Source organism: Pan paniscus, chromosome 1, assembly GCF_029289425.2.
Source record: "Pan paniscus chromosome 1, NHGRI_mPanPan1-v2.0_pri, whole genome shotgun sequence".
NCBI classification, from domain to species: domain Eukaryota; kingdom Metazoa; phylum Chordata; class Mammalia; order Primates; family Hominidae; genus Pan; species Pan paniscus.
Genome location: NC_073249.2, coordinates 202,947,885 through 202,964,244, shown reverse-complemented (window position 1 = coordinate 202,964,244; position 16,360 = coordinate 202,947,885). Strand labels below are relative to the sequence as shown.

The following is a 16,360-nucleotide window of genomic DNA, read 5'->3' as shown; positions in this document are numbered from 1 at the left end:
AAATGTGATCTGCAAAAAAACTAGATACAAAGGCCTTTTACTTCTTTACAAACTACGGTTAGTTCTCAATGAATTTACATGCCTCGCTTTTTATTCCAAGAAAAATCCCCATTATGCAATACAAGGGTGAAACAGCTGTTACAAATACACAGAAACATAATAAAGATAACCAACACTGTTAAGAGGAAGGGGAAGAGGAAAAAACCCAAGAGAAGGAAACTTTTCCACAGTGACTAGCAGAATGTCTGGTAGATACCAATAACCGAAGACAAACAGGTTGCTCACTTCATCCTATTTATCAAGTCATCCTATCTAAAATGAGAATAGTTCATGCCTAGGATAGGCTAACTATAGGCTTTGCTAGTCCTCCTTCCTAACAGAATGCCCTCAGATTATTCCTGAGCTATCACTCAAGTCACAGCTACTTCAGAATATAATCTTAGGTTTTGTAAACAGGAACATGGTCAAAATGCAATACAATGGAAAATCTCTACAAGAGAATGAGATTTGGAAAGCCATGCTTAGTCTCTGAGCCACACAACCATGAGATCTTCGAGTACGTTTAATCTCTCATCCAGGAACATTATCCATTTACCTTGTAAGGTTGTGAGAAATGAATAGCATAATATGCAAGAAGCTATCACATGATGGGTATTCTACAAAGGACAATTTTCTCATCTGTAAAATGGGAATAATACCCATTTCCCAGGAGTGTTTTTAGGATTAAATAGAAATATTTGAAAAGCACATGGTTCGGCACAGTAAGTGCTCAATAATATTGACAGCATTCAGTATAAAGAGAAACAACCACAGAAGAGATCCTAAAGCAATTCAACAGATGCAAAAATTAAAGGGCCTTTTCTGATTTACCATAATTAAATATTTTAGAGAACTACCAACTATTGTTATTGTAGTTATATATGTATTTACCTAATTTTTTTTAAACAAAACCCCAACTCAATATGCACCTTAATTCTCCCCCTTAAATGTCTTAACTTCAAAAGGAAATGGAGAAGGGAGGTAGAGGGCAAAAAAGTCTATAGCCTCTACATATTCTTTTAAAAATACATAGAACCTCTGTCCATAAGAACCCCTATGTTAATGAGTGTATAACGGTATACAACAAAATACTTTTTGTAATTAAATCTAGTCACTTTGACTCTAAGTAAATTCTAGATCCCATTATATCAATGTTACTATCTCCATGAAAATAAAGCTATAAAAACACTTCCCCATTGGATTAAACAACAAACATGGTAACAAAAGATGAAACAAGTGAAAAATTATGGGCTGTAACCTAGGATCTGACACTTGCTGTGTGATCTTGGGCAAGTTCAAAAAAAATTTCTAAAATAAAATACAAACAATAATACCTCCATTTCACACCTCCCTTGAAAATATACCTCTGCTATATTTTCAAAATTGCTATAAATTAAAAGCTTAAATTCCACTTCCAGATTTTTAGTTAATTTTATATGGAAAGTTTTAAGTATGTGGCAAAAAAGATGACAAAAATCAAATGTGATGAAATCAATGTATAGGTAAAGAAACATCATATCCTAATAAGAAACTAAGGAATCCAAAACATTTTGTGATACTATAAAAGTTATTTATTCGCTATACACAGAACATGTCCCCTATAAAATGTACATGTAAATCACTAAAAAGTATAATTTGGTGAACATTTTCTCAATTACAGAACATACTAAATCAGTTAGGATAACAGCTCTCTGTCTGCCTCAAAATAATCTAATTATAGCACCCAGTCTCCTTTATATCTAATGCAAAGTTAAATACTTATTTTGGGGGTTATATCCTAGCATGTGTTTGGTGAGGCAGAGTAAACAATTTATTATAACTCTAGTATATTACAGTCACTGCACCATAAACCAGTTTATTACAGATTAAAAGAAATCATTTTTTCATTATTTCTAATAATGGGATCAAATACTGGATACTTTTAAATGGCAGATAACCACACAATTACTTATCCTTGATTGTATATTGTGTTCTATAATTACATTGATACGAATGGTGTAAAATATTGTTATGAATAACACACCTCAAACAAAACAATGAGGCCATACTGTAATGATTCACTAGATTGTGCTCAGTAGACATTTACTGAATAAGGGAATTATCTATTTTTCTCAATTATCCAGTACAATGATTTGCCCACAGTAAGGGCTCAATAAATATTTGCTGAATATACTGACTAGGAAAGAGGTGAGAAGAGACGGGCCCTCTTAGCTGGATGTCAAATATAATTGGAATTTACCTGGGAAGGAGTAGTTAAGACAGATGTAAACTGCATGTGGTGTACAAGTAAATAAACACAGATGCCAACAAAGCAAATGATTAAGCAGAAAACACTGGCACCAAAATAAACAAAGGCAAGATTTGCCAATAATGGCAAAAATGGAACTTTTATATTGGACCATACCTTTTCCCACCCAATTCAGTTTGAGACAGACCAACAGAGGCACTGTAAGAGACTATGGCTGTCTTCCTTGATATTCAGACATCCTAGTTTCCAATAATTTATTATGGACCTGTTACCCATGAATCAATATAAACCTATTCATATTTAGGGATTAGTTTCCACAAGTACAAAGTTGAATTTCCTTTTATTTGTCCTAAAATGCTTACTTTCAAACTTGAAGGGACTTCAATTATTCCATGTAGTTTTCGATAACATTCTTTTATCTTTTCAGACCAGAGTCAAAATATTCGTACAGTATTCATACTGCAGCACCTTCCACCCACCCTTTGGTCGCTTGAACTGCCCTTCTTTGGTTCTTTTTCCGCTTTCAGATCTTTCTTGAAGTGTAGTAAGCAGAACTGTACTGGGTATTCCAGCTGCAGTTTGGTCTTAAATAAAAGAAGGATGTTTGTCAGTTTGGTTTTCTTTATTCTTCTCTGTGGTATACAGGATTTTGTTAGTTGAACTGGATGTAGCAGCTTACTGGGCCAAATTTTCAAGAGAATAATACAATAGTTCCCAGGTCTTTCCCCTGGGATGTAACTTAACAGCTCATACTCTATGTAGCACCTTTCCTCTCTCACTGAAGCATTATCTCATTTTTCTTCTTGCTTACTTGGCTTCAAAAAAAAAAAAAAAAAAAATGCAGAGAGATCTTAAGTAAAAGGAGAGGTGAAGTGTGTCAGCCCTCATTTGAGTGTTGATATAACCATTCTATTTATCATTGAGCCCAGTCATACACAGTAGGTAAACTCAGTAAGTGGGGGACTCAACTACATCACCCAAAACTAACATAAAACACTACGTAAAGATCCTCATCAAGTATCAGTAGGATCCAAACTACCATGGGTTCAACTGTAATATAGTCCTTTTGAAGCTGTTAGGTGTGTCGCTTTAGGAACAACATATAAGATTCTCAATAGTCCAAGTCTAAAAATAAGTTGACACAAGTAAAAATAAAAATGAAATTAGGCCTTCTAGTTCTATACAGAAAATGAACAATTTCAATGAGCTATCTCCTCAATCTACTTCTCTCAAATTATAGTCTGTAAAACAAAACCCCCCCAAAACTAAGGGACCAGGCCTGGGCTTAAATCCTGGCTCTGCCTTACAGTCTTTTCTTTGTGCCTCAGTTTCCTTATCTGTGATATGGGGAAAATAAAAGTATCTTTCTCATAAGGTTTTGTGAAGAGTAAGTGAGTTAACACATAGCCTTTTCAAGTGTCTGGCACATCATGAATACTTAATAAATTAGCTATAATTGTCATAAAGTAGATAGAATTCAAACCACAAAATACCTAATCTACTTCCCCAAAGAGGTTATCACTTAATATTAGTTGCTCATCAACATTCAATTTAAAATGATTTAAAATCATGTCATAAACGTTAAGTCCTAATGCATCTTGTTTATGAAGAGGGAGAGCAGAATTACTGATCCATCCAATAATGAAAATATAAACTTGGAATTAGCTGATCCAAATTTCATCTTAACACTACCAAATAACCTCTTAAGTTAGTTAACCCAAGAGGCTTAATGAGCAATCATGAAACAACTTTGATATTACACAATGAATTTTTAACTACTGTGTAAAAGATGTACCTTTCTGGCAAGTTCTATCATTTCCAAAGTAAAAGTTAGTTGTGCCTAGTGCAACAATGATTTAAAATATTCCTAAATCTATAAAGGACTGTTTCCATTGTTATTTTAGAATCATATTCAATACTGTAATAATTCCAGTTAATCATTATTTCCTTCATTTTGTTTTTATTATAGCATGTTTGCTTAATTTACAGCAAGCAGAAAATAAGCTGGGTCTTGTTTTGATCCAAACATTGATGTTTTAAAGGTTGTACACAATATTTGTTAAAAAGAACATATAAAAATACCTTTTTAGAAGCCTCTATAAGAAAGAAAATACAAAGTTTAACCCCACAACTTTCCTCTTTGCTAGAACTGTAAACTACTGCTACAGTTTTAAATAGACTTTTTGTTGTTTAAACTATACATCCAGGAAAATCTAAAAAAATTAAAGAAACGTGCATATAAACGATTGCATAGCAGAACATGAACATTAACTGCAAACAGTAAAGAAATGAAAGTTAGAAATACTATCAAATATACAAAGGTTCTAGAATCAATCCTTTAAACACATTCCACAAACAGTATTTAAAATCCATCGTTGTATTCTTTACAGGCAAAGCCTAGATTACTAAAACCGAAATTGAAAAAAGTAATCCTCTAAAAGGAATCGTTTGTCCATAATTCTTACTTGTATCTGTAAGCAAGCAATCTGAGATTTTTAAAGATGCTAGCTTTTTATTCTGAAACGAAATTGGACATGTCAAGTCACTTTTGTCCCCAAAACGATCTTTCAGAGAAATACTAGAAATTATAAATGGTTTAAGGGTATTACTTCATTTTTAGTCAGGTACTACACTGATAATCGAAAGCTCAAAAGATGTGACTCTTGCTTAAAACTGACTAATCCTTTTCCCCAAATTACCTTAAATTTCATGGCACCACAGAATCACCTAGAATGAGTGTTGTCTTTCAACTTGCCTCGTATTAAATAAACTGAGGTGTGAAAAGCAGGCCTCCCTCATAAAGAGGCAGGCAAATTTTGATACAAATGCACGAGCCAAGTGCTGTAAGCATCAAAATTTCAGTTCTTTTACACTAGGCACACACACACAAAACCTTTGAAACAATTTACTTGCTTCTAACAGCAGTAAGAAAACTAAGCAATATTATGGTCAACAACGCTCCTTAAACTTTAGAATAACTACATAAGAATATTCCTTTTTCCTTAAAATTATTTTTGCCATCAACGACCTGCTCAAATTTTAAGGTTAGTTTTTGTGTTTTCTATGTTCCAAATCTTCATAGGAACCAGAAAAAAAGCAGTGAAGGCTCCATGTTTCAGTCAAAAACTCAATTTCCCAGCTGGCATCATTCCCCAAGACAGTGGGGTTAACAAAAGAACTAATCCACACTGCATCAAAAATAATTATCATTGGCCTAGACATCCGGTTTTTTTTTTTTTGGAGACGGAGTCTCACTCTGTTGCCCAGGCTGGAGTGCAGTGGCGTGATTTTGGCTCACTGCAACTTCTACCTCCCAGGTTCAAGCGATTCTCTTGCCTCAGCCTCCTGAGTAGCTGAGATTACAGGCATGTGCCACCACGCCCGGCTAATTTTTGTATTTTTAGTAGAGACGGGGTTTCACCATGTTGGTCAGGCTGGTCTCGAACTCCTGACCTCATGATCCGCCCGCCTCGGCCTCCCAAAGTGCTGGGATTACAGGTGTGAGCCACCACGCCCAGCCGGGCCTAGACATCTTGACAAGACATAAAGGTCCACCCTGAACCTAAATGTGTCTGAGCAGTCAGTGTTGTACTGTGGCTACTACTTCACTTTTGTATCATTCTATCTTATTAGCAAGCTACATTTCTAGGTTAACAGTTCTACCAAATATGAATATGAAAGTTTATTTTTAATGAGACAATGTTGCAAATTATGGTCAACCAACATCTTTTCACCAAATACTTCAAGCATAAAAAATGAGAATCTTTACAAAAATATACAGAGACACCACAAATTGGTAGCTGCCCATAACATTAAACAAACTGGACTCTTAAGAGTGGCTTCTCAACAGCATATCATTTTAATTATAACCATTGCCTGGTACAGGGAAAACTAACAAGTGTTTTTTAAGCATCATTGCAACATTGTATTCCTGATAATTTAAGTAAACCAAACTATGAGTAAATGAATGATACATGCCTAAAAATGACCATGGTTTATACTATCAGTGGCCACTGGACTTAGGACTAGTCCAAGACCTTGATCTAGATTTTGACCTAGACCTAGACTGTGATCTTGACTGAGATTTGGATCTAGGTGGTTCTTTTTTCCTTGATTCCTTTTCATATCTTGAGCCAGACTTATAATGTGTTTTGGAATCTGTTTTAGAGGTGCCTCTAGTTTTGGTGTGAGATGCAGACCTAGAACGTGATTTAGCCTTCATTTCTTTCTTGGGCTGGGACTTGGACCGTGATCTTGAATTGGATTTAGATCTTGAAAAAGATCGATTTCGGTGTTTGAATCTTTCAAAACAGAGGAGAGATATAATTAGAGTAAAAATTAGATTCTATATTCATCAAATTTGTTATTTTTAGAGCAAAAGTTCACTCTGAAATTAAAAAATACATGAGTCTTTTTCAAAGCAAAGTTATTTACCTATCATTGTCGGAATGGCTTCTGCTACGCCGTGGTCTTCCAGTCGGTCTACTGCTAAAAAGCATATCAGAAAAAGCAGTGACAAATATCTATTCATAGAGGCAAAGTTTCTAATTAAAAGCAAACCATAAAACTCTTAAAATAAAATGCTACAGTATTTTTTGTCTCAATGAAACATTCAATGTATATAATTAAAAGTATACAAAATAGTAAAAAAAAATTAAATGCTAACAAATACATTTTTTAAACAGATCACTGTGCTACACAGCACACTTACTTTCTAGGACTATACGATCTTCTATAGTTGTAATCAAAAGACCGACTTCTTGATCTCCTCCTTTCATAACTTCGGCTTCTAGAACGTCTGTATCTGTCATAATCATCATAGCGTGAAGAACTGTACACATTCCTCCCTTCCTTGGCTTTCATCTGATTTGGTGCTAGGAAATACAAAGAACAGAAATACTTAAAAATATTAAAAACAGTATTAAAGCCCTCAATAAATAGGGAAAAAAATCCCTGCATCCCCTCTTATATCCCAAAGAGAGTATGTATGACCCGGGTGGTGGCTCACACCTGTGATCCCACTACTTTGGGAGGTTGAGGTGGGAGGATCGTTTGAGACCAGCCTGGGGCAACATAGCAATATGCCATTTCTACAAAAAATAATTAGCTGGGCCTAGTGGCTTGCACATGTATTCCAGCTACCCAGGAGGCTAAGCGGGGAAATCACTTGAGCTCATGAGTTGGCGGCTGCAGTAAATTGTGATCACACCACCGCACACCAGCCTGGGGGTCAGAGACCCTGTCTCCAAAAAAAAAAAAGTGTGTATGTGTTTTGGCGTGTCTTTTTTTTTTAAATTATTTTAATTTTTGAGACCAGGGTCTTGCTCTGTTACCCAGGCTGGAATGCAGTGGTGCAATCTCAACTCACTGCAACCTCCACCCCACACCAGTTGAAGCCATTCTCCTGCCTCAGCCTCCTGAGCTGAGATTACAGGCACGCGCCACCACACCCGGCTAAGACAGGGTTTCACCATATTGGCCAGGCTGGTCTCGAATTCCTGACCTCAAATAATCCACCCGCCTCAGCCTCCCGAAGTGCTAGGATTACAGGTGTGAGCACCGCACCCAGCCTGGAGTCTTTTTTTTTTTTGAGATGGAGTTTTGCTCTTGTTGCCCAGGCCGGAGTGCAATGGCGCAATCTCGGCTCACCACAACCTCCGCCTCCTGAGTTCATGCGATTCTCCTGCCTCAGCCTCCCAAGTAGCTGGGATTACAGCATGCGCCACCACACCAGGCTAGTTTTGTATTTTTAGTGCAGACAGGGTTTCTCCATGTTGGTCAGGCTGGACTTGAACTCCTGACCTCAGGTGATCTGCCCCTGCCCGCCTTGACCTCCCAAAGTGCTGGGATTACAGGCTTGAGCCACCGCGCCCAGCCCTGGAGTCTGTTTTAGAGGTGTCTGTAGTTTTGGTGTGAGATGCAGATGCAGAACGTGATTTAGCCAAGGCTGGGTTAAGGTAACTGCAAATTTTCATCTTGGAAAAGGCACGTATTTATTTTCAAGAAAGTGTATTAGAAGACTGTTTTATGTTAAAAATAATACTAATATCCCCAACTATTTTCAAAGTCTTCTCACCATCTAGTTTATCAGCCAAGACCTGGTAACTATTCTGACACTGGGAATCCATACCATAAAAGGATTTTTAAAAACTCCAAATGGAAGTGAGTGCCTTTTTGTTTTGAGATTGGGTCTTGCTGCTACCCAGGCTGGAGTGCACTTGTGCAAACACAGCTCTCTGCAACTTCAACCTCCTGGGCCCAAGTGATCCTCCTGCCTAGCGGGGACCACAGGTGTGCACTATCAAGCCTGGCTAATTTTTTATTTTATTTTTTGTGGAGATGGGGTCTCACTTTGTTGCCCAGGCTGGTCTCAAACTCCTGGGATCAGGCAATTCTCCCGCCTAGGCCTCCCAAAGTGGTGGGATTACAGGCGTGAGCTACCACACCCACATATTTTACATTTTCAAATGGCTGAAAAAAATGACCACTGAACCATATGCTGATTTGGAATGATCCCACCACAGATTCCATTCATTAAGAACACAATTAACAAAATATTTATAGGTGGCCTATGAACAATGTGCAGTGTCAACATGCAATAATATATTATTACAGTTCTAAGACCCTAAGTAGAATAATAAGGCATTCCTAAATGCCTTATATACACTTCAATTCTTATCTCATTCAATTCAATGAAGCAGATACTTTATGTATTGGAGTACATATAAAAAACACAATGCATAACCAGGAAAGAATCTATTACCCAACTCAAGAACTAGAGTTCCAATAGTTTGCATTGAGTACTCAAGAGCTCCTCCTCTCCTCAGCAGCTTTTTTTTTTTTTTTTTTTTTGAGGCACAGTCTTGCTCTGTTGCCCAGTCTGGAGTGCAGTGGCATGATCTCGGCTCACTGCAACCTCTGCCTGCCGGGTTCAAGCAATTCTCCTGCCTCAGCCTCCCCAGTAGCTGGGACTACAGGTGCAGGCCACCATGCCTGTCTAATTTTTTCTATTTTTAGTATAGACGGGGTTTTACCATGACCGTGTGATCCACCCACCTCAGCCTCCCAAAGTGCTGGGATTACAGGTGTGAGCCACTGCACCCTGCGGTTATTTTAATCTCTTAATTAGTATCTTGCCCAAGGTAACATAATGGCTAAGCCAGAATTCACACACAGGTCTTTTTGACTCTAAAACCTGTATTCCTGCCTTGTAAGTACGCAGCGAACATCTGGTAAGCCTGCATAACCAACTTTCAAAAGAGTCCACATATATTTCAGGCATTCTCATCTCCACCTCCTACTTACACTTACCCCAAAACTTACAATCTGGAACACATGATGAAATATTCAAGATACTCCATTTTCTTAAATATGATCATTTTGGGCCAGGCACAGTAGCTCACGCCTGTAATCCCAATCCCAGCACTTTGAGAGGCTGAGGCGGGTGGATCACCTGAGGTGGGGAGTTCGAGACCGGCCTGGCCAACATGGTGAAACTCCGTCTCTACTAAAAATACAGAAATCAGCCAGATGTGGTGGCATGCACCTGTAATCCCAGCTACTCGGGAGGTTGAGGCATAAGAATCATTTGAACCCGGGAGGTGGTGGTTGCAGTGAGCCAAGATCGCACCACTGCACACATTCCAGCCTGGGCAACAGAGTGAGACTCCGTCTCAAAAAAAAAAAGAAAGAAAGAAAGAAAAAAAAGATCCCTTTGGGTTTTGAACAGAAACACAAATTGCTTAAATTCTTAAAAAAAAAAATCTCAAAACACTAAAAAATAATGTTTCATACATATCAGGCATAAGGGTACTTACTCTTTCGATCCCCCTGGGCAAACTGTATTTCAATCTGCCGTCCACAAATCCACTTTCTGTCCAAATTATGTAAAGCGTCTTCAGCATCACGAACATCCTCAAATGTGCTAAATGTTAAGGGGCTTGGGAAGTTTTGCAAACTTTGATAATGAATGAAAGTTCAGTTGGTATGTCTGGAACAATTCACAATCTCCCAATATTATTCCAGAACATCAACCAGACCCCCACTTACTAGTTGGTGATTCAGTTGGATTCAGCCATTAACACTTCACACTATAAAAGCACTTGTGATTTCCTAAGGCACACATTTGAAAATGTATGAATACATATTGCAGTAAAGTTATTATTGAAATAAGATCTGTTATAGCTGAATCACCAAGTTGTCCTATCCAAAAATTTTCCTAAGTTTTAAGAATTAAGTTTACAAGACAAAAAAGAAAAACAAATGTCAGTTATATGTTGTATGCTAAAATAAAAATTTCTTAAAACCAAAATACTATTTTTCATATTTGTTTCAAACGAAAAAAAGAAAATGCCAATAGTTCTTGTGTAAGCAAGCAGTATATGCCTTACCTTACAAGAGACGAAAGCATTAACTTCAAATTTATTTTGCTGTTTTCTTTTTCATACATATCTAATACTACTATTTCATTTAACTGTCTTCCTTCCACTGCATGGGAAGACAAGCACGCTAGCCATTTGTGGGCATCAAGACCAGAGTCAAGCAGTACTCAAGACAATCACTATACCAAAAGCGTTATTACATCCATGCAGACTGTAAAAGCATGCTATCAAGAAACAGACCACTGTAAGGACTCCTAGACTGGAAAGCCCTAACCACGACCCTAAATATACAACTTCTTGCAAAGAAATGGGTTTGAGACTGGTTTCCAACTTGAGAATTTCAAGATATTATTTACCAGCCTTAAGCAGGAACTACTGGTACTTGTTTTTGATCTGAGAAGCTAAGCTGCTTGTCCTCCCTGGTCATGTCAGCAATAATACTACGAGAACTGCTGGCTTTATATAGCTATTCTGTCCAAACCTAGCTCCTTTCCTAAAACCATCATTTTAACAGAGGCCAAGTACACATTCAAGACAGTGTTTGATATAAATGGTTTGGAAAGAGAGCTAGGTTAGGTACAGGTATAGGTTTTCATTCTATCCCAAAAATCCCCATTCTAGTTTGCACATTTCTTTTTCCTAAATTTGAGAGACAACACAAGACTGCAGATTTAAAGAGGTGATTTAAAATATCCCTGAAGTGACACACTCCTTTTTTGAGACCGATACTGGTATTCTTTTATTATAGAGACTAAAAGGTCTGCCTTACTAGACTTCCCACTTTTTGTTCTGAAAGGAATTAAGGACTGCAGGTTTCCAGCTCTGTCTTCCCGAGGCCATTATGAACAGATTAAATGGAAGGACAAATTTTAAATAACTGGGCTTTCAACATGAAAAGGGAAAGGCTGATGGGGAGTTCAGAACCTTGAATACTGTAACTGAACATCCCTCAAGGTTAATGCAGCTGGGCTCTAAACTAATTAGAAGGAATACGTTCACTTAATGGGTACACTACTTTGTTACCCCAAGAGACAGAATATAATAAGTATAAAAAGGATTTATATTGAGAGCCGTAAAAATTATTAATGAGAACAGAGCATCCTGTCTGGGGCTACCCTCGAAAACAGAATCCTGGGCTGATGGCAAGTTTCTACTTTACTCGGTAAGCCAGGGATAGGAAGAAAAGGCTATTGCGAATGGAGTCAGACAGAAGAGACAGCAGCAGCAGAGGCAGCCAAGTATCACTCTGATGTCAGTCATGGAGAAATTTGTACTGTATGGTCTTTTCAAAAATGAAATTCATAAGCCTGTTACTTATTTCTTTTCAACTATTTTAAAACCATAGACTTACTGAATATGTATTTTAAAATTATCATTCTCCTTTAGATTGCTTTGAATTACTAGCCTTTTTTGCCTCAAATATCACACACTCTTGAATCAAACTACTACTGACCTTGATTCCTCGGCCACCCAACACTAGGTAAAATCAGGTCTATGTTGTAAGCCAGAACGCACCGCTACCTTTATTTACTAAGCCAGATATAGCTATTATTTTCTCTGTAATGGAGCTTTGCAACCAATTCTCACAACTGTCCTTGATCACTGGCCCTGCAGGAGTAGTTTTTGGCTTTTCCCTAAGTCTCACTAGGACTCCACTAACTTAAAAGTTTGAGGCTCACTGAATTTAAGCAGGAAGAACTTTTCCTAGTCTGAGGTCCACAACCCAAACCCTTGTTGCAGGGAGATGATCTCACTGAAAGGAACGGAAGTAAGGTCACCTGAAACTCTGGGTCAGGGACCAGTCTCCCATAGGTCCCAGTTAGGTACCTATACCAGGGAGAAGGCCTTCTGCAACTCATTCAGGGCCAACTGATCATTGTGCTAAAGCAGCGCAGGGCCAGCAGTCTTCACAGGGCTAAGTTAAAGAAGTTAAGGGTTTATATGTGTCCCCAGCAACCACTTTAAAATCTATATATAAACAAAATTTCTAGTGGTTCTGACCCTACAAGACCACCAGAGCTGTTTCTAAGTAGTCCCCAGTGCATGCACCTGTCTCTCCTTTAAGCAGGGCTCTGTGGCTTAACCCCAGAACCCCACGCTACTCCAAAGAGCACTGCCTGCTACTCTGTGGCATCTGACCACCTGGTCCAAAACCAAAATATGCTGAATTTAATCTTAAGAATATACATCCTGTTACACTTTAACTTGATAAGAGAGAGTGCATTTATACAAGACCACAATCACAACATCAAAGGCCCACATAAATCAAGTTACAGGTTTTGTCACTAGACCAAACCAGAATAATTTTGAAAATTAACTGCTTACAAAACATTAAAAAAAAAAAAAAAGAAAAATAGTTATTCTGTAGGATACATCAGGTATGACTCCTTTAATCTTGGCCATCATTCAACTTCATCTTGACCTTTAACTCTTTAAGTGCTTGTCAGAAGGACTTGTCATGAGATGCTTGGCCAAATATGACAGATGGCTTTATCTTTAACTTTGAAAAACAACCTTTTCCCCCTTTTGTAGATAAAGCGAGGCTTTGTCTCCCATTAGGCTTGTCCTTCTTCCAGCTTTTCTTTATTTTTTCTTTTCCCAAACTCTCCCTTCTCTTCAAGCCTGATCCTTAAGAGGTCTTTGGCTTGTCTACTTGCCTTAAGTGTTGAACTCTACTCTAAAGGTTCTTTCATGCTTTCTCTTTGGGGTCGCCATAACTGTACAGCTTTACATTCTCTGAGGTAACAACAGAGGACAGCAAATTAGGGGACAATATTAAAGAAGTTTACCTCATTGTTATACAATTTGTTTTTGATCAAGTGATTCAAATTAACAAACAAGAATACCAAATTTTAATTGCTAAGCACAAGAACATATTAACTTTTAAAGGACTTACATTAAAGGTAGTAGCAACCAGAGTGCATTCAAATTTAAATCACATATATAATCATCGATATGAGTTTCAGAAGCATGAATGGGAATTTATATATTTTACCATTTTTGGATTAACTTTAATAACGAGAGCAATGTGTGAGTCAGAATTAATTTTCAAAAATTTGAAGACAGACATTTATTAGAGGACAAAAAGAACTACTTTTTAGATGTTACCACTTACATAAACTTGAATTTCAAACTTCAACACCCCTCACTAATCAGCCATCTGAAGAAAGGATATTGAACATAAGCAAATCCTCTTGGACGGCGAGTGTAGAAATCAAGTGGAACATACACATCAACTATAGGACCATAACGACCAAATTCACGCCGCAAGTCTTCAGACCTAAAACATCATAAAAAGACCTCAAATTTTTATGTCCAAGTCCTTAAGATGTATAGGCAATATATCTTTTTGATGAAGGAAAGCTAGGATCCAAGAATTTGGAAGATAAAAATGCAGTTTACATTAACAGGACAACAGCAGACGTATGTATGGTACAAGGGAATGACCACAATTTATTTTTATCTACAGCCTTCATTTTTCATAAAAGGTACAGCAGCATTAGGTTGTATATAAGCCTTGGTTTTTTTTTTTTTTTTTTTTTTTTTTTACTTTTACAGCATCAAATCGACTCTAGCACTCTGAAAAATACCAAGCACTTATTTTTACTCCCCAATTTTAGCGACAGATTTAGACACTTAACAGTAGATAAATATGGTCTGAAAAAGTCACAAATATCGAACTCCTTAAATAGTAAGTGTCAAGATGACGTAAAGAGAAAATTTCTCTAGATGCTAACATAACTATTAGAAATTATGGAAAGAATTATTTATGGAAAGAATTATTGCTTTCTTTCCTTCTTAAATTTAAGACAAAAGCAAATCACAAAGCTAGCAAAAAACCCCCACGAAACACCAAAACCCCAAACCACTTATTTTCTGTGTGTAGATTCATTATTTGTGAAATAAAAAGCCTCATCTTGTAGTAAGAACTCTTCCAAAATAATCTGAAGGCAACTCGAAACAAGGGAATGGTGAGAACAAAGCCTATTTAAGGTACGTCTGAATTAATCTAACTTAGCTGTCAACGTCCTAATGATTGACGCTTCCCAAACCTCCCTTTTCAAAGGGTGACCAGAATTTCCAGGAAATAAGAAAAACTATTCGCAACATTTAACTGGAAAAATCTAACTCCCCAAATCTCAACGCTCCCTTTCTCCAAACACCTCCAACTGATTAAAACCCCCAAATATTAACAACGGCAACAACAACAAAGATAAATGGTAGCAACATTCCTCTCCCTCGATCCCGTTATTTCACCTCACTATTTTTTGGCTGGGGAAAAAAAAAATCTCTGGGCCAAGGGGGCGTGAACCTCGAAGAATGTGAACTTCAAATCAATGGGGGGCGGCCGTCGGGTCGCGGAAAGGCCGCGGCGGGGGGCTGCTCGCGCCGGCAGGAAGCAGGGAGAAAGGGGCTGCAAACTGCGGAGGGGGAGAGGGACCGAAAAACCCCGCCACGCGGCCCGGCGAAGGCAGAGGCGTCGCCCTCGCTCCCACGCGGCGGCTGAGGCCCGCTGCGCGGCCTAGTTAGGCGCCAAAGCAGGCGCGGGACCCGCCATCTTCACTCCGTCCCCTCCCCCGGCCCAGTGCCGCCACCACCAGGATCCTCTCCAGGCGCCTGCGGCCTCCCCGCCTAGGCCCGGAGTACCTGCCTTGTACCTACCGGGTGTCGTCGGCCACGTTCCTGACGAACAGAGACGTGTTGGGGGGACGCAGGTAGCGGGACATGGCGGCGGCGTGTCTCGGCCGGGCGCACTAACGGGCTCAGCAAACCGTCCGCGGCTCAGGCGGCCGAGCCTCAGACACACACAGCTAGAGGGCTCTGCTACGGCAACCGACGCTTCTCGCGAGACTTCACTCCCGCCTCCACTTCCCCCTCCTACCTCCGCGCAAAGTCGGGCGCAACGGTTCTTTCCCGCGAGAACACCAGGCGTCCGCCTGCGCATGTGGAGGGCTGGCGCACGCGCCTCAGCCTCGGTGTCATTCGTTGGCTTCTTGCGGTGCCTCTTACCCTCCCCCAAGCCTGTTCTTTCTTTCTTTAGGTCTTCATTTCCCGCCGTTTTCTACCTTACACTCCCCTTCATCTCCACCCCCAAATCAGGAAGCAGATGTTTTAGTCTCTAGGCCAAACTTTGCGGTTACTACTAAATGGACAGATTTTTAAACTATTTAGCTCAGAGAGGCTGCCTTAAATTTCCCGGTTGGTCCAAGTTAATGCCCTGCTTTTATTTTGCCTTAAACTTCCCGTTTGGTCCAGGTTATGCCCTGACCTGCGAAAGAAGGATTTACAGCTTGTATTGAGTGTGTAAAGGAAGGAGGTGTGTGCCCTTGCGCAGAGCTGGGCCTGTCTCTCCAGTGTTTTCAGCCTGCCTTTGCCCCTCACCCACACCCTAGCCATCTCCACTTAGTCACGCATTTGGCTCCCAACCTGGGTGGGACCAAACCTCACACTGTAGGTTCATGACTGTGGTCATTTGTAGTGTATTCTTTGTTGCTGACGGCTTCCTGGGTATGCATCGGACCTGTATTGCAGCAGTTCTCAAACTTTTTGGTCTCAGAACGCCTTTATATTCTTGTGTATTATGGAAGATTCCAAAGAGCTTTTTTTTTTAAAAAAAGTGTGGGTTATACCTATTAATAAATAGTTAATGAGAACTTAAAATAGAGGAAACTTCGGCTGGGCTCGGTGGCTC

General features: G+C 39.0%; 1 protein-coding gene across 9 annotated transcripts; it reads right to left on the bottom strand.

Annotated features, from left to right (window-relative positions):
• Window positions 1-1,587: 1,587 nt before the first annotated feature.
• On the bottom strand, window positions 1,588-15,569 carry SRSF10 (serine and arginine rich splicing factor 10). 9 transcript variants are annotated; one of them, XM_003810763.6, is made up of 6 exons: window positions 15,331-15,569; window positions 13,844-13,948; window positions 10,105-10,208; window positions 6,999-7,161; window positions 6,722-6,775; window positions 1,588-6,588 (listed from the first exon to the last, which is right to left on the bottom strand). In XM_003810763.6, the coding sequence occupies exons 1-6, from the start codon at window positions 15,393-15,395 to the stop codon at window positions 6,291-6,293; spliced, it is 789 nt and encodes a 262-aa protein (XP_003810811.1). In that variant the 5' UTR covers window positions 15,396-15,569; the 3' UTR covers window positions 1,588-6,290. The 9 variants fall into 9 exon arrangements, with proteins under 9 accessions (XP_003810811.1, XP_008961386.1, XP_008961384.1 ...); XM_008963138.5 differs by having other exon boundaries at window positions 1,588-3,102; XM_008963136.4 differs by having other exon boundaries at window positions 1,588-2,871.
• Between the last annotated feature and the right edge of the window lie 791 nt (window positions 15,570-16,360).

Bases quoted from the DNA above. Each gene is read 5' to 3' on its own strand.
- SRSF10 (XM_003810763.6), bottom strand. From the start codon at position 15,395: ATGTCCCGCTACCTGCGTCCCCCCAACACGTCTCTGTTCGTCAGGAAC. The intron at 7,162-10,104 runs GTAAGTACCCTT...TGTATTTCCTAG, and splicing joins TGCCCAGGGGGATCGAAAGA to CACCAAATCAGATGAAAGCC. The intron at 6,776-6,998 runs GTAAGTGTGCTG...TATGCTTTTTAG, and splicing joins AGATCGTATAGTCCTAGAAA to CAGTAGACCGACTGGAAGAC.